The sequence below is a fragment of the Colobus angolensis genome, unplaced genomic scaffold (genome assembly GCF_000951035.1).
Source record: "Colobus angolensis palliatus isolate OR3802 unplaced genomic scaffold, Cang.pa_1.0 Scaffold308, whole genome shotgun sequence".
NCBI lineage: Eukaryota > Metazoa > Chordata > Mammalia > Primates > Cercopithecidae > Colobus > Colobus angolensis.
Genome location: NW_012116355.1, coordinates 1293527 through 1311971, shown reverse-complemented (window position 1 = coordinate 1311971; position 18445 = coordinate 1293527). Strand labels below are relative to the sequence as shown.

Here is an 18445-nt window from a genome sequence, read left to right as displayed (position 1 = left end):
CTGAAATGGTGTCACTGCACTCCAGCCTTGGCAACAGAGTAAGACTATCTCAAAAATAAATAAATTGACTGGGCGTGGTGGTTCACACCTGTAATCCCAGCACTTTGGGAGTCCGAGGCAGGTGGATCAACTGAGGTCAGGATTTCAAGACCAGCCTGGCCAACCTAGTGAAACCCTGTCTCTGCTAAAAATTCAAAAATTAGCTGGGCGTGGTGGCAGACACCTGTAATCCCAGCTACTCGGGAGGCTGAGGCAGGAGAATCGCTTGAAACCAGAAGGCAGAGGTTGTAGTGACCCGAGATCACGCCACTGCACTCCAGCCTAGGCAAAATAGTGAAACTCTGTCTCAAAATAATAACAATAATAACAACAACAACAAATTTTTAAAAATTAAAAAAATACAAAAAACTAGCCTGGCGTGGTGGCAGGCACCTGTAATCCTAGCTACTTAGGAGGCTGAGGCAGGAGAATCCTTGGACCTGGGAGTCCGAGGTTGCAGTGAGTTGAGATTGCACCATTGACTCCAGCCTGGGCAACAAGAGCAAAACTCCATCTGGTCACCTCTGGAAGCCTTTCCTGTGTATCCCAGCCCCCACCATGTCCTGTGCACACATATCTCTGTCGCTGGCACAGAGCTGACTTTCAAAGGAACGTGTGCTGAATAAGTGGGTGAGTGGGTGAGTGAGTGGGTGAGTGGGTGAGTGAGTGAGTGAGTGGATGAGTGGGTGACTGGGTGAGTGAGTGAGTGGGTGAGTGAGTGGGTGAGTGGGTGAGTGAGTGAGTGGGTGGGTGCGTGAGTGATTGAGTGGGTGAGTGAGTGGGTGGGTGAGTGAGTGGGTGAGTGGGTGAGTGATAAGCACTGATCACACTCATCTGGCCTCCAGGGACCTTGAGCAAACTGGGGCAGGGACCTCATCTTTCTTTCTCCCACTGCTTAGGTTAGTGCCTGACACACAATTAGATGCTCCACTAATGTTTATCAAATTGATTTGAGCATGTTGCTCTTTGGAACATAAAATTTAAGCATGTTAGAACAGAAGGTTATCATGTCCAATCCTATGCATTTTACTGATAAGGAAACTGAAGAGTATAGAGGAAAAGCACTTTTCCCAGGGTTATGATGACTAACGGGTTTTGATGGCATTCATTTATCTATTCAGTAAATATTTCAAACACCTACTATGTTCTGAGCAATGTTCTAGATGCTGGGGCTTTGTGCAGCAATGTACAAAGCAAATAAAGTGTCTGCTCATGAAAAGCATATATTTGTCCCCAAAAGTGTTTATGAATATAACCTGTTTTTGAAATACCTTTATTGCCTGGTACAGAGATGAACACTTAGAATACGCTTTAAAAATATCTGTTGAACTAGTTGCAAATAAGAAATTCCCAGTACTAAGTTACTTGGTTGTGCTCTTCACAGGTCAGTCCCACTGATACTAAAACCGGGTTGCCTCAGATATAGGACCTCTCTGGCTGGGCAAATAAGAGTATGTTGCCTCTGAGACTGTTTCTGAAACTTGGGAAGGTTCAACGTCCTTTGACTGTGGGATCTCTGGGCAGGAGCCTCCCTGAAATACTGTTTATGATATTTCTATGTCAATTTGCTTATGACTTACCTTCTGTTTTCTCTTCTTCATTTAGAGCATCAGCATAGGCAGAGGAACCAGGAAGAGAGTAAGTGCTGAGATTACCATGGTCTTTCAGCAAGATGCTAATAGTGTTTTTTTGGTTGAAAATATTATCTATATGTTTTTAGAAAATGCAAATGAACTAAAAGAAGAATGTTAAAATCACCCTTAAACCTACCATCCTATAATAACTTTAGTTAATATGTGATGTTACATCCTCTCAGATATTTTTATGCATATGTAAAATTACATGTGTTTATTTATTGATTATTTTTCTTTGGAGGAATAAGAGAGATATATTTATTTTTAAGTGGAACCAAACTGTATATGTTATTTTATAACATGTTTTTCACATAAAATATTTAGAGTGCCTTCCATTGCTAATAAATATATTTTTATAGCATCATTTGAAATTACTGCATAATATTTTACCATATGTTCCTTAAGAGTGTACCATAATTTGTTCAACCATGCCTCATTGCTGGACATTTAAATGTTTCCTTTTTTGGCTGGGCATGGTAGCTCATGCCTGTAATCCCAGCACTTTGCACTTGAGGTCAGGAGTTCAAGACCAGCCTGGCCAACATGGTGAAACCCTGTCTCTACTAAAATACAAAAATTAGCTAGGCGTGGTGGTGCATGCCTGTAGTCCCAGCTACTTGGTTGGCCAAGGCAAGAGAATTGCTTGAACCCAGGAGGTGGAGGTTATGGTGAGCCGAGATTGTGCCACTGCACTCCAGCTTGGGTGACACAGCAAGACTCCATCTCACATAAATAAATAAATAAAAATAAAAATAAATGTTTCCTTTTTCACTGTTATTATCAATCCTCTAACAAACATCAGTGCACCTAAATCTTTGGGCATATTCCTTAATATAAATTCCTACATGTACGAATTTGGGTCAAAGAGTATAAGCAGTTATTAGGCTTTGATAAATATTTTCCAATTGATATTTAGAAAGGTTATACTAATTTGTGAGTGCTCATTTTCCCACAGCCTCATGAATGCTGGATATTACTTTTGGTTGTTTTACAGTTTGCCAGTTTTATAGTGAAAAAAAATGCATGTTTTATTTTGTATAACTTTGATTGTTAGTGAGGATGAACACTTAAAAAAATATGTCACGGGCCACTTTGGCAAGATGTTTAAGTGTCTGCCAGGGAAAAGCAAACCACACCCAGCCAAAAAAAGGAAACATTGATTTTTTTGCTCCAAAGACCTAATGGGACTGTGAGGCTTGAAGTAACTAAGTACAGAGAGTACTGAGTAACCTTAGGGTGGCAGTTGGGAACATAAAATATAAATTAGAGTTGAAGTAACAGCTTGTCATCCTTTCTTGATGTCTAAACCACTTTGCATAAAGCCCTGCCTTTGGCTGTTGGTCCTAGACATTAGCTTCTGGCCTTTACAGAAGGCAGTAGGGAGGAACCAGTTCTTCTGGTCCCACTACTGGGGCCAAAGGCCTGCCACAACATTCTGAGTTCCAGCTAAGCCTGACCCCCAGGGCAGAGGTGGCCAGGATCTTCCAGGCAATGAGAACTCTGGCCTGAGCAGCTCTTTTGGACTCTTTCATGAGTGCTATGTTGTACATTTTGTATTCTACGTACAAGGGACATAGCTTGGCTTCTGGGAGTGTTTGTGAATGAAGGGGCTTCCTGCATGCTTGTCCAAGCAGAGCAGATACTCCCAAGCCTCATGTAAGGTTTTTTGTCTAGGATGAAGATTCAGGGACTGAAGTGGGAGAAGGCACAGATGAATGGGCCCAATCCAAAGCCACAGTTAGACCCCCTGACCAGCTGGAGTTGACCGATGCGGTGAGTGAGTAGCCTCTTGTCCTTGCTCCTTGTACCTCTTCCAGTTTCAGAGATGTGTTCTTCCATAGTACATGATTAGGAGCTTGCCCAGAGCCTGGGTGTGAGATGTCTGCTGATACTCTGGGGGATCCTCCTAAGCCTCAGATAGGGTTGGGGGGCCTTCATGTACGACTCTCTTGGTATTTCTCTCCCTCAGGAGTTAAAGGAGGAGTTCACTCGGATTTTGACAGCCAACAACCCACACGCACCCCAGAACATTGTCAGGTACAGTTTCAAAGTAAGTCATCCCCTCCTGGGCAGGGACATCTATACCCATCTCCTTGGAGTGACAGTGACTTGCTACATTGCAAAAGCCTCTCAGTAATTCTAGAGGAGAGCACTTTTAAACTGAGGTCCTTGGCTAGAATCCTGAGATTTCACATGGAGTTTTCTAGAAGTTTTTAAAATTTCTTTATGAATCTCCCTTGCAGTCTTGCTAATTGTGGTCTTAAGTGTCCTGCAGAGTCAGTCTTTTCAAGAATCTTGAAATGAATCATTTGGTTAGAAAAATGCTTTTCTGATATATGTAACACATTTTTTACTAACAAACTATCGAGTCTTCAAAAGCTGAGTTTTCCTCTAGCCAGGCACCTGGATGGAGTACAATTTCCCTCTAGACAAAAGGAGCTGGTCTTCTCTCCTCCCCACCCCCAGACCCACTGGAGAAGCTCTAGCAGGCTCCAGTCTCAGCATTTCTTGACATCACAGCCAGACAGGCCCGTGACCTCATCAGGGCCCTCCTTTAGAACACATGGCATGGGTGGGTAAGTTCTGACTTGGTAGACACATATTGGTATGCATATATAGGGGACAATACTGTTTTCACTCATAGCAAGGTCGGCGCCTGTGAGCATGAACTGAAGAGAATTTCCAAGTACATTTGCGCTGCAGTGGAAGGGGTGCATGTGTTTCCTATTTCGTTATTCTGAGACCCATTTGTTGCATGCTTACTGTGTGCCAGTGTCAGGTCCTATGTTAGGTTTTTTTACATAGAATATCTCATATAATCCTCCCATTTCTTTGGTATAAGGACTATTAATATTCTAATTTTATGAAAACTTAGATTAAATTAGATAAACAAATTACAAAAGTCACATAACCAGAATTCAAAGCAAGATTTCAACTAGTTGTCTGACTCCAAAGCAACATTACACTGCTTCTTTAAAATAATTTAAAATATATATGTATAATATTTTGAAAATATAATAGAAACCTATGGTACAAATTTCAAAAGATTCAAAAAACAATGAAAACGCAGTCAAAATGAAACTTCCCTCTCTCCCCTGTCCTCTTTCCTGCAGACAAGCATAGTTTCTTTTTTTGTTTTTTTGAAAATTTTATGGAGATTTAATTTACATACTATATAATTCACCCACTTGAAGTGTACAATTCAGTGGCTTTTAGTATATTTACAGGTTGTACAATGACCACCACAATTTTAGAACATTTTCACTTCCCTCCAAAGAAACCCCAAACCACTTAGCTATTCCCCCTCAGTCTTCCATCCCTTCCAGCCCTTGGCAACCACTAAACTATTTTCTGTTTCTATAGATTTGCCTATTCTGGACATTTCATATAAGTGGAATTATACAGCATGTGGTCTTTTGTGACTGGCTTGTCTCATTTAGCATGATGTTTTCAATTCATGTTGTAGCATGTATCGCTACTTCATTTCTTTTTATTGCCAAATAATATTCACTTGTATGAATATACTACATTCTATTTATCCATTCATCAGTTGATATTCATTTGAATTGTTTCTGTTTTTTGGCTATTATGACTAATGCTGCTATGAACATTTGTGTGTGAGTGTTTGTGAAAGATTTCTTGAACATACTGCTTCTTATTTAAGATTGTGTAGTCAACCCCTACACAAATCCAGAAACGTTTCTTTTTTCTCTTTTTGTTTTTTGAGACGGAGTCTCGCTCTGTCGCCCAGGCTAGAATGCAGTGGCAGGATCTCGGCTCACTGCAAGCTCCGCTTCCGGGGTTCACACCATTCTGCTGCCTCAGCCCCACGAGTAGCTGGGACTACAAGCGCCCGCCACCACGCCCGGCTAATGTTTTGTATTTTTAGTGGAGGTGGGATTTCACCGTGTTAGCCAGGATGGTCTCGATCTCCTAACCTCGTGATCCGCCCACCTTAGCCTCCCAAAGTGCTGGGATTACAGGCATGAGCCACCGCGCCCCGCCCCAGAAACGTTTCTTGAAAGGTGCTACTCGTGAGTTTTGCGAATGGCTTCCCTTGGGCAGCCCGAAAAGGTCAGAGGGAAGCTGCCTTATCCTCCCTGATGTTATGCTGGAGCACAGTGCACTCTATGGGCTCCTGTCCTTCTGACATCTGAAAGAGGACCTCTGTAGGATTCAGCGTGCTGGCCATGGGAAGCACACTACAGGCAAAGGATTGGCATTGCCTTGTCAATTTCAACATACTCCTCTTGCTCCTCATTTGGGAGCCCAAGTCTCCTGGGAAAGCCCACCGTACCCAACCTTCCAACAGCCTCCCATGACTGGTGGCATCTTTCCACAGAGCTGGTTTCCATCTCATCAGTCCTGAAAGAGCTTTAGGTCCCCAAAGCTGCTACTTTCCTTTGATGTGGTGGAGTAGGGAGGCAGATGGTTCTGATTTAGGCATGCCTTCCCTCCTCTCACAGAAGCAATAGAATCTGGATTTCATTCCTAAACTGAAGAGGAAGATCCCAGTCAACTACTGGGGACAGGATGAAGGTGAAATCTCAAATAAAACTGTAAGGGTAATTTATTCCCTTGGGAATCTTCATCATGAAAATAGTTACTATTTTATTGAACATTAATATTGAGCATTTATTATGTGTCAGACACTAATAGGTTGTTTTTATTATTTTTAATACTTACAATTATCATGCAAATTAGATAGTATTAGCCTTCTCTTATAGATGAAGAACTTAGGGCTTAGAGTGGTTAAGCCCAAAGTCATGAAGATAATAAGAAGCAGGATAAAGATTCAAACCCAATTCTGCCTGCCTCTGAAGACCATGCTCTTAACCACTGCACTGTCTCATTTTCCTATACATCTGAGTTACTGAAAGAGGAAGGGCTCTGTGGTGACTTTTAAATACAGAGCTTCCCAACTTGGGTGATGGCGATCCTTCCAGTCCTCCAGGGGCAGGGAGATCTGTGCAGCTGGACCCCATGAACTGGTTTCCTCTATTGTAAGTTTACCATAGTGTGCCATACAAACATAGTTTCTATATGGCTTGAAAAGGGTTTGCAGATCTGTTTTAAAAGAAGGAAGAGATCTCCAGTCTCCAAGTCAATTTTAGTGGTTGCAAGGGTGCTGATCAATGAGGAGGCTATCTGAAGGAACCAGACTATAAGCTCTGTGAAATAAGGGATTGTGTCTACTTTTTCTCAGCTTTATATCCCAGGCACCTGGAAAATACTTGGCACATTTAAGCTGTTCAAAAATTATTTCAAGAATGGATGAACAAAATGACCTGGGCTATAAGCCTAATCCTGCTTCTCATTTGCTGTGTGACCCGGACAAATGCCAACCCATATCTTTTCTGGAATTCCATGGTCCTCTTGGATGGAACGAGGGTATTGCGGTTGTCTCTGAGGATCTATCCAGGCTTAGAATCCACTAAGTACAGTAAGAGAGGGCTATGCCAGGTGTGTTTGATGACTATATCTGCCCCGGGTATGTGGTATGGCAAGTGAACTAGAAACCCTTGGCATAGAAGTAGGAGACAAGGCGTATAAGCCGATGGTGCACAAATCTGGAGCCACTTGAGGTTGGAAAGGCAAGGTATTTTAAAATAAATCCTTGATGATAACTTTAAAAAAGATTATATTTCATTTGCCTTCTCTTCCTTTTCTTCTTTAAACTGAAATGCAGTGAAAACTTCAGATTAACTGAGGATTTGGTGGGTTACATGTTCCTTTAACAAAGATGGACTGTCTTTGATCTTAGAGAATGAAAGCAGACTATATTTTGACTCCAGCTCTTTTAAGGACCCCCAGTCTGACTCAGCCCCTCTCTTCTTAGGAAGGCACATATAAGCCTATTGGCTTTGTGAACCAACTGGCAGTTCACTACACCCAGGTTGGGAACCTGATCCCCAAAGACTCAGATGAAGGACGGCGGCAGCATTATCGTGATGACTTGGTGGCAGGTAGGACTCTGGGCCATCCTGAAGCTACAGCCCTGAGCCTGTTCCCCTTATTCTGGTCACTCTAGGGAGTATACCTCTAAGCCAGTACTTTGCAGAGCCTCTATTAACATAAAGTCCAGGCCGGGCACGGTAGTTCTTGCCTGTAATCTCAGCACTTTGGGAGGCGGGCGGATCATGAGGTTAGGAGATCGAGACCATCCTGGCTAACACAGTGAAACCCCATTTCTACTAAAAATACAAAAAATTAGCCAGGCGTGGTGGCACGTGCCTGTAGTCCCAGCTACTTGGGAGGCTGAAGCAGGGGAATTACTTGAACCTGGGAGGCAGAGGTTGCAGTGAGCCAAGATTGTGCCACCACTGCACTCAGCCTGGGTGACACAGCAAGACTCCGTCTCAAAAAAAAAAAAAAAAAAAGCCCAGTAGCCGGCTGTCCTGAATAGGTCAGGGAGCTAACCCATGACACTCAGGCCAAGAACAACCCCAGGGACAGGTAGTGTCTGAAAAGCAGAAACCAAGAAGGCCCTCCCTGCCACGGATTGGGAGAGCAGGCTTAGACTTTGAACTCATTGGCAGTATCCTACCAAGGTTCTCAGGAGTCTGCCAAGGTGATTTCAGAAACAGAAAACCTCGAAGAAGATGAAGAGCCCAAGGAGTTAGAAACTGAGTCTGGCAGTCAAACAGATGTGCCTGCAGCTGGGGTACAGTATAATATCGCTCTGTGTCCCTCTTCTTCCAGCTCAAGTTGTGGATGGAGGCTTCATGGGTAACTTGGGAAAGGAGGAGGGAGACCAAAGGTGAGAAAAGAGGCTGCAGGTGCCAATGTGTCTGGCAGCATCACACTCTCCTACCTCTTTCCTATCGCAGAACAGGACTCGCCCCATCTCCCAGTTTTCTACCACCTCCTTCTCACAGCTGAGTCCTGATCCACTGGATCTTTATTTTCAGGCAGCTGAAAAAGTGACTGAAGAAGAATTGATGACTCCTAAGCAGCCCAAGGAGCGAAAGCTCACTAACCAGTTCAACTTCAGTGAGAGGGCCTCACAGACCTTCAACAACCCTCTCCGGGTAGAGCAATCCCCACCCTAGCCCCTTTGCAGCTCTTCACTGTGCCTGGCAAGGAAGAAGCAGGCCTGACCCTGGCCCTAGCAGACCTCAGCCTGGCAGGGGTGACCGGACAACAGATGCTACAGTTTATCTCCCCAGGGAGAGCTGAGAGCATGCGTTCAGGTTTCTGTAAGCTATCCAGGCAGGAGTTTAGAGGGAGTAACATGGAGGCTAGAGCTCCCAAAACTCCACTGAGAGACTTCAACTGGATCTGGGCTTTGTAGAGGGGTAGAAATTAGGACTTCGGAGGGGAGGCCATAGTATGTTCAGGGAACAGGAGGCCTAGGAGCCAGTTCAACTGAAGTTGATGATCTCTGTGATAGACCAGCTGGCAAAGGCCAGAAAGTTCCCTGACTCGTAAGAGAGGCTCCTGAGAACCAGGCTGAGGGAGCCTCTCAGGGTTTCAGGTGAGAGACTCACACGTAAGGGCAGGTTCTACAGAAATGAATCTACAGATGGAGGGCGAGGTCTACAGGGTGAGTTTTTTGACAGTGCCTCGTCACCCTGTGTGGTCCCTATGCTGACATTTGGTAACCTGGGTGATACACAATGGGAAGGGGGCACATTCCCCTGATGGAGCCAGAGACCCTCGTATTAGAGAGGCCTTCTCAGGGCAAGGGGTGTTAGTCTGATGGCCTGCCAGGGGATGACCTCTATGCCCTGGCCTGGCATCCTGCAGATCTGTTCATCCCCCACTTGGACTGTGCCTTGGTTAAAATGGGCACAGTCAGGCTTCCCTGCCCCTGCTTTCTGGCTTATACTTCTTCTGAAGGAGGCCAGAATGGACACAATATGGGCTTTGAATGCATCATTCAGTTCTTCACCCAACCCCCTCTTTACTTGCCCAGCTCTGTGTCCCACACCTCCATCAGCCCCAACCAAAATGCTTCTCTCAAAGATACACTGTTAGAATAAGTGAGAAGAAGGCCGGGCGCAGTGGCTCAAGCCTGTAATCCCAGCACTTTGGGAGGCCGAGACGGGTGGATCACGAGGTCAGGAGTTCGAGACCATCCTGGCTAATACGGTGAAACCCCGTCTCTACTGAAAAATACAAAAAGCTAGCCGGGTGAGGTGGCTGGTGCCTGTAGTCCCAGCTACTCGGGAGGCTGAGGCAGGAGAATGGCGTAAACCCGGGAGGCGGAGCTTGCAGTGAGCTGAGATCCAGCCACTGCACTCCAGCCTGGGCGACAGAGTGAGACTCCGTCTCAAAAAAAAAAAAAAAAAAAAAAAGAATAAGTGAGAAGGAGTTGAGGGCTTTCTGTGGGTCTCCTGTTGTCTTGTTCTTTAGGATCGAGAATGCCAGATGGAACCTCCTCCCAGGACAAACTTTTCAGCCACAGCCAATCAGGTAAGACCCTGGGCCAGCCTGAAACTCGTTACCACCCACCTCTATGTATCCTTTCCTCATTTAGCAGCAAAGGCAACACTGGGTCAAGGGCTCCTCTGGCAGTCTGCCCTCCTCATCTACCTGCCTCTCTGCTCACTGTCCTGAGCATCCAGGCTCTGAACACCAGGCACATGAGACAGTAGGTCCCTATCCAGTGAGCTGTGGGCCAGCCACATGACTCAAGGGCAAGGTTGTCCAAGCTGGAAATAGGCATGGCTTCTGGATGGAGCTTCCTCCATGGCCAGGGGAGAACATTTGTTTCCATGGACTCTCTGGAACCTGTGGCACCCTGTGACTCTGTGACTGACTCCAAAGTGTTAGCACTCTGACCCTGCCTTCTCAGCAGCCTGCAGTGTTCCTGCAGCCCCCCTCCTCCCCCTTCAAGTCCTCCTGGATGGCCACACTTATTTGAACAGGATATGGTGCCAGGAGACCTGATCTCAGACCTCACATTTTGTGTTCATACTTTAAGATCCTGAGCAAACCCTGTCACTTTTAATGCCTCAGTGTCTTTCTCTGTAAAGAGAGGATGACAAGCTGCCTCACAGAGTTGTTGGAGGGTCTGAATGAGATAACAAAGATTGGAGTACTTTGCAATGTGGAATAGGAGACTGGGGGGAATTATTAAATATAAGGTTTGCTTATCTGACCTCCAGGTGGCAGTGACTGCCCAGCTCTAGGGAGCACACGGTGTGATCAGGGGCATTTGCCCAGCCCTGGATCCTTGCTGCTTCCTCTGCTGCTATCCTTGGGCTTCTCTTCCTGTCAGATCCATTTAGCAAATGTTCCTTTACCTTTTGCTTACCTCCTTTTAATGCTGAGGTGTGGTCAGTGCCATAGACAGCCAGCCTGAGCCAGTATGTTTATGCCACGTCCAGGGGTAGGGGCGGGGAGATGAAGATATATACATAAAATATATATTTGAGACAAGGCCTTGCTCTGTTACCCAGGCTGGAGTGCAGTGGCACGGTCTTGGCTCACTGCAATTTCTGCCTCCTGGGCTCAAGCGATCCTCCCATCTCAGCCTCCTGAGTAGCTGGGACCACAGGCGCATGCCACCACACCTGGTATATTTTTGTACTTTTTGTAGAGATGGAGTTTCGCCATGTTTCCCAGGCTGGTCTTGAACTTCTGGGCTCAAGCAATCCACCTGCCTCAGCCTCCTAAAGTGCTGGCATTACAGGTGTAAGCCACTGTGCCTGGCCTATTTTTTTTTTAATGTTCTAGTTCAGAGTCTTTTAAATCACCAACAAAAATGGGAACTAGTGTGATGTTTGCCCATTTGTTCTGCCTGCTGGGGACTGCATGCTAGAACAATGTTGATATGTAGCTGAAGACCCAGCCTCTGGGTTTCAGGGTATTTAAGCCCAGTCCAGAGATGTCCTTAGAACTCTTTCATTCTTGTTCCAGAGCTGATCGTTAGTAGGGAAGACAGGTATTGAATACATAATTCCAATGGGCCAAGTAGAAGATGCTTGTGACCACGGTTAACATGACCAACTCCTTAAGTCTTGAAGGCTGAAAAGAGCTGTCTGGGTAAAGATTTCACCTTATAATGATCCTTCTCATCTCACCCTTGCCTAGTGGGAGATCTATGATGCCTACGTAGAGGAACTTGAGAAGCAGGAAAAGACCAAAGAGAAAGAGAAGGCAAAGACTCCGGTGGCTAAAAAGTCAGGGAAGATGGCCATGAGGAAGCTGACATCTATGGAGTCTCAGGTTTGGTGTTAGTTCCTACAGCTCTGCCACAGAATTTCTGAATGAGGCCTTGGCCTCTGGTTAGACAGAAGCCTGGCTGTCTGGGAGGGGTTCACAGATACTTAAATCAGGGGCTAATGTTGAGGTATAAATAGTTCTTTCCTTAGGGGAAGATGTGAGGAGAGCTACAACTGCCTCTAGCGTTCCATGCCTCCCCACAGTAAGATAGATCTGGAGGCTAGCAGTATTTCAGAATTATTGAGCTAGAGGGTAACAGAAGACATGATCCTTATTGAAAGCACTATATGCCTTCTGGAAGGGCTGGAGAGTCTGCTCAGGGTGGGGGTGGGATGTGAGGATAAAGCACCACTTCCCTGGGCAAGGGCTTATAGGATTTGGGAAAGTGAGATGTTTTTTCACTTTCAGTACTTGGGTTTACTTGTGCCCTATACTGTAGGTGAATCTTCAGGGTCAGGAGCCAGATCAGAGATGATCATAGGTACCACCAATGCTAGGCCAATGGATTTGGCCACCCTGGGCTAGATTTTCCATGAAGAGCCATGTAGAAGTCATTATAAAGGTCACGGTTTGGGGGCTCACTATGGGTCTAGCCAGCATAGGTTTGGGGATCATCATGGGAGTCACAGTGATGAAACTATAGGGAGTCACTGAAGGGAGGGTCGCCACAGGGAGACGCTGAAGGGCCACATTTGTCCGTTTAACAGAGAGAAATCTGGATCAGGAACCAGAGTCCCATTGTGGATCAGGATGGGTTTGACTTGCAGTGGCATGGGAGGGACAATGTCCACAGGAATCTGGGGACTGGTTTCAGCACCTCGGAGAGTTCTCATGGCTGCTCTGGGGGAAGTGGTTCTGCTCCACTCCAGAATTGAAGCTGGACCAGTTAAAGGAAGTGCTGCTTCCTATGCCTGAGGTGTGTCCACTCTTGCTTAATTCTGTTTCATTATCCTGATCATGTCACATTTTAGGGGAAGTTTGAGGGTCCCCTGCCTTGGCTTTATAGGAACTGTCCCAATGCTGTTTTATTCAGTCACTGACCACTGACCAAGTACCTAGTGATCACGGCCGTGCTGGGTACTGGAACTCTGAGGTGAAAGATGGAGCCCCTGCCCTGCTACTCTGTGCAGACCCTTGGCTTCCCCTGATCCATTCTCTAGAGGTTAGAGGCCTTCACAGGGGCCACGGGCCTCGGTCAGGGTTCACATGAAGATCCATCGGGGTTATGAGGTCTGTGCTGGGACCCATGGTTGCAGAAACCTCAACTATAATCACCAGGACCTAGAAACCAGAAGAAAAGTCCCTGTGGCTGAGACTAGAATCTGACCTGTGTTCTAAGCCTTGCCAGAGTTGGTATCTAACATCCTCAGGGATGAGGGACCATCCCTCTCCATCACACTGGACTCTTCCAGCTTAGCTGACTTGGAAGACTATGGTACAAGCAGATTTCAGCCCTCTGGACCAAGTCCACATGGGAGGCAGGACACCCTCCCCAGCCCCACCCAGTGAATGCCTTGGTGTGCACCCTCTTCCCAAGGCAATAATTAGAAATCCCAAGTACTGGGCCAGGCTGTCTGTGCAACACAGTGGGAGAAGCAGTCACCTTCCCCATTGCCCAGGCCCAGTGCTTGAGAAGAATGACACTGCTTCCTCAAAGAATGGGGTCTGATTATGTGGATAGAAAACTCAAATGTGCTGGAGGGGAGAAAAGATAAAAACTTCATGATATCCTATAGGAAGGGCCTCCTTGGTGGACCTCAGCTCTCTGTCTTATTAATGATTTGGGTGAATTCACAGAAATCAATGCACATTTGTCTGATCTGAATGATTAGGTAGGAAAGGAGGAAAGAGCTCACAGGCTGCAAGTTCAGTCAGAACCAATAAAGATATGTGACTGCTCCAGTAGTATAGTATCTGGGACAAAGGAGGTGACAGCCCACAACACTGTCCTCAGAACACAACTGGAAACCTGCATCTCCCAGGGCCAGGAGAGGAGTGGTCAGGCTGGGGAGGCACTGGCTGGCTGTGTGGGTCTGAGAGCATGGACCCTGAAGCCTACAGACCTGGATTTATATCCTGGCTTTGCCATTTTTTAGCTCAGTTTTTCTGAAACCTCAGTTTCTTCATCTGTAAAGATGCCCTAATGATACTTACTTTGCAAGATTTTCATGAGAACCCAAGATAATACAAGGGCAGCCCCTAACATAACACTTTTGTGCTACTGATCAATAAATGGCAGTTATTGTTATTGATATGCCATGTCATAACTGATGGAGCTGGGAGGAGTCACCCGAGGAAGTGCTGACTTGAGGGCATGTGGCTGTGTCCTCCTACCTCAAAGGAGCTATTACCAAGCATCCAATTCCTTGTGGCCAGAGGACAGAGTTGGGTCCCATAGGTAGAAGATGCAGGGGGGTAGTATCAGCTAACTGGCTATCTGGCCACAGAAAACACTGCCTGACCTGGGGAGAGTCACACTTGCCAGGAAGCTGCTAAGGGGAGAGGATTCCTGCTCTGGGTCAGAGAATAGCATAGCTGGAACCAGGTGAACTCTGAGGTCCGTGACTGCAAGACTCTAATTAATGTCCTCCTTGGTCAGTTTTCTAAGATAAACTTGGAGTCTCTTTCAGGTGTGGCAAAAGGTCCTCAAAGGTCAGTTCCCCAGAATTGACCTCATAACCCTCCGCTGCACTACTCTGCATGTTTCCTCTGACACCATCACCACTGGCAGCTGGGTTAAACACTAACATGTATTATCACATTTCACCATCACAATGACCTGATGAGGCAGATGCCACCATCTGCCCCCACTTACCATGAGGACTCTTAAGACTCAGAAAAGCTAAGTAACTTGCCAGAGGTTGCCACCGAGTTCTAATTTTGGTGGGATGGGATAGGAGTGCAGGTCTGTGTGGCTCTAGAACCCATCCTTTTAACCGCTACCTGACACTGCTGTTTCTGAGACATCGAATCCTTGGGAGCCATGGGCCTGGCCCCCTGGCTCCACCTGGGAGGGCTGCCCATTCGGCTGGCTCACTCCTGCCACCAGCCCTAAACTCTCTGCGCCTTTCCTGTCAGTCCCAAACTCTTTGCTCTTCTGTCAGCCTGCCAAGCACCTCTTCTTGGGGATTTAAGGAATTTCATACAATGGCAAGCTTCCTTTTGGTTCAAGATGAGTCCCATTTTCCTGAAGTTAAGCTTCCTGCTTTCTCATTGGTCTGGGTTATGGGGAGGGTCTGGAATTAGGAGTCTCAGTTCTGCCTTGTACTCCATGTATATAAGCATGTCTCTCCCCTCTTTGGGCCTTGGTGCCTTCCTCAGCCTTTGAGTAAGGGCTAAAACCAGATGATCTCTGAGGCCTTTAATGGGAGTCTGTAACTCTCTGAGCTGGTAAAACTTTTCTGTCTCCACCAAAGAAGGCTCCAACCTGCCCTTGTCTGCTTTCCGCTGCAGACCCTTCCTGGGCTCTCTTCAATGCCCTGTCTTGTGCTCAGAGATAGGCCTTCTCGAAAACAAGTCCAGAATGAAAGCATGAAGCAGGTTCTATCCAGGGGCCAAGTATATCAGCTCAGACCCTTTGTGCCACTTGTGAGGTAGGAGTTCCTAGAAGAGGGTAGTGGCATGAGCTGAGTCTTGAGATATGCAGAGAAACCTTTACAGAGCTATCTGGGGTGAGTAGTGTCAGAGAGGCACTGCTGAATCAATTACAAGTGTGACATGGCTCAGGACATATGACCTTGCCAAGTGCTGGTTTATGAGGACCTGAAGTTTCTGTATCCCCACAGACTGATGATATCATCAAAGTGTCCCAAGCTGCTAAGATCATGGAGCGGATGGTCAACCAGAATACATATGATGACGTTGCTCAAGGTAAGAAGTTGAAGTTCTGGCAACCATTATTGTCTGTATTAAAAAATTCTCGTAAAAGCTTGGGTTATTTGGGTGTCTCGTGCTAGGTCCTATAGGTGCAAGCAGAGAAAAAATAATCCCTCTGTCCTCTGGATGTCACTGGGAAGACAAGATTTATGTGGATTAACCGTGACTGATGGCATTAGAAACAATGTGTATACTGATGAGATCTGGAAATGGTGCAGCAAAGAATACCTGCACATTGATCCAATCTCATCTTCCTGATAACCCTGGGAGGCAGGCAGAGCAGAGACTTGCCCATACTCTACACATGAGGAAGCTAAGGCTAAGGTCACCTGACTAGTGAGCGGCAGAGAGGGCCCAAATAGGGGTCTTGAGCTTCCTCATTCTATGCTCTGTCCTCTACTCAGTGCACCTTGGGAATGCTATCAATGCCAGAATGTATGGGGTAGACAGAAACCACTCTGGGGATCCTCACGTAGGGGAGAAGGAAAATGAGGGATGAGTGTGAGTAGTTAGGGAAGGCTTTAGAGAGGGCTTAGCTAGATGCCAAGGGAGAAGCAGAGTGTGAGAGAGAAGATAGCTACAGTGAGGATGTTCTGGACAGGGATGGCATGAGCAGTGTCCTGGCAGTGAAACCAAATAGGAATGCAATCTGGGGACAAGGGGCAGCAGGCTCCCTGACCCAAACAGGGGCTTCATTGAAAAGAGGTGAGAGTTCAGGCAGAAAAGGTTGTTAGAGCCCATTTATGAAGGGCCTTGAATATCATGCAAGGAATATGACCTATCTCTGCAGACAGTTCAGAGAACTGAAACTTTCTAGGCAGGAACATAGCCCGATGAGAGCAAGGCTGGAAGAGGATGTGATTGGGTAGAATATAGGGCAGAGGTGAAGGTGAGGCTCAAGTGTGGGGTGGAATGGGCCTTACCATACCTGACCTAACCTGTGTCGTAAGGGATGGAGAAAAGGGAACAGTTATAATTGTGAGAAACAAGCTCCAGCATTCACTGGGAGTAGCCTGTGTGTCAGGCATTGTGCTATGCAATTTACATGTTATTATTTTGTTTGTTCCTGACAGCCACACTGTGAGGTGAATACCATCATTATCTCCATTTTATAGATGAGAAACTCAGGCTGGGATGTTGCCACTTTTTCAAAGTCACAGCTAGTGTGAGGTGTGAGTGGCAGCATCAGAACTCGAACACAGGCCCCTTGGATCCACCGCCTAAGCACTTTGCCGCTAGGCTGCAAAGCCACTGAGCTGGAAGAGGCATTTTAAGTAAACACCCTCAATAGATCTATCCTGGTGATTAATTAGTGATGAGGTGAAGAAAGAGACTGATTCAGAAATGCTTAAATCCTGGGGGCCTGGGAAATTCTGGTGTCTTTGACAGTGTCAGGGAAATGGAATCCTTCCCATGGCATGAACAGCACATTCCCAAGTGGCTTGTATTTCCCTAAGAGGTTGTGCATTTATCTGGAGCAGCTGCCTTCCCAGAGTTGGCAGCTCCTCGATGCTGGCTGGTCTCCTTTGCTGACAGCCTAGGGCTCTTCTTGGTGACTTGATGCTCATTGCTCACCCATGGGACACAGAAACCAGGGCTGCCAAAACCAGCAGCCTAAACAAGCCCCCTCGTTATCATTCAGGCTGGAAAACGACCTTGAGTGCTTTTCAAAGCTGTCAAAGAACACAGCAGCTGTGAATGAGTTTGTCACTCACACAGCGTGGCTTCCTGAAACCCAGCCTCTGCAAGTGGCCCACCAAAGGGCTGCAAACCTGATTAATATCCATGGAGAAATTGGCCTTGGTGAACCACTTTCATTTATAAGAACACAGTCACATAAAAATGCATTGAACTTTGATTTTTTTAATTGCATACTCTTTTCCCTTTGGAAAAGTGTAATCATGAAGGAGACATGAAAATAGAGAAGTGTTACCAATTAATCTCTGCTCTGAATTCAAGTATTTTCAAAGATAACGCAAGCTGGGGAATCTCTGATGTAATCAAAGCTCACGCCTCTCTGACCACTTGAATCGTTTTTGTTCTGAGACATTTTTGAGGTTTGAGTGAAGTCCCACAACCTCAAGGTATGGGTACTATAGGAGATGTCAGGGTAATGCCTGGGCATGTTCTTGGCTTCACTGAATGACAGGATTCATTTTCTAATTGGTCACCCTTTGTCAAAAGAAGATCAAGAACTACTTCACTTCTGTTAATGGATTTCACTGCATTCTTTAAACAGTTGTTGGTTGTCTGTTTTGTGGCTGACCCTGTGCTAGGCACTGGAAACCCAGAGAATATATATGTATCCTGCTCTCCAGGATCTGTCTGGTGGGGGAGAACAGGCAAAAAGGATAAACAGAGGCAATTTAGTGTGACAGATGTTTCAGTAGAGGAGAGGCAGGGCTGGAATAGAGGAAGAAATTAACTCTGCTCAAAAGAAAATGAAGGCCTCACAGATGAGGAGGAGTTTGATCTGGATCTGGAGTGAGTAGGAGTTTGCCAGGAAGAACAGGACATCTTAGACATGGAAAACTATGTAGAAAAACACAAAACAGGAGACAACTGGACACATTGGCATGATTTGATATGGAAGGGACATGGACAGCTGACTAGAAATAAAGTGGAAGTAGGCCGGGCGCGGTGGCTCAAGCCTGTAATCCCAGCACTTTGGGAGGCCGAGACGGGCGGATCACGAGGTCAGGAGATCGAGACCATCCTGGCTA

At 46.1% G+C, this 18445-nt stretch overlaps 1 protein-coding gene across 3 annotated transcripts in view; it reads left to right on the top strand.

The window, feature by feature from the left end:
- The window catches only part of DNAI1 (dynein, axonemal, intermediate chain 1), a 64713-nt gene that overhangs the window by 24557 nt on the left and 21711 nt on the right, over positions 1 to 18445 (top strand). The window contains exons 2-10 of one of the 3 annotated variants that reach the window (XM_011950540.1): positions 1645 to 1677; positions 3348 to 3446; positions 3643 to 3723; positions 7513 to 7639; positions 8225 to 8337; positions 8585 to 8704; positions 10032 to 10091; positions 11715 to 11849; positions 15632 to 15716. In XM_011950540.1, coding sequence (XP_011805930.1) covers positions 1645 to 1677; positions 3348 to 3446; positions 3643 to 3723; positions 7513 to 7639; positions 8225 to 8337; positions 8585 to 8704; positions 10032 to 10091; positions 11715 to 11849; positions 15632 to 15716 — 853 coding nt within the window. Of the gene's footprint in view, positions 1 to 1644; positions 1678 to 3347; positions 3447 to 3642; positions 3724 to 6205; positions 6213 to 7512; positions 7640 to 8212; positions 8338 to 8584; positions 8705 to 10031; positions 10092 to 11714; positions 11850 to 15631; positions 15717 to 18445 lie in introns of all 3 variants that reach the window. The other 2 variants (XM_011950539.1, XM_011950542.1) reach the window with 2 other exon arrangements.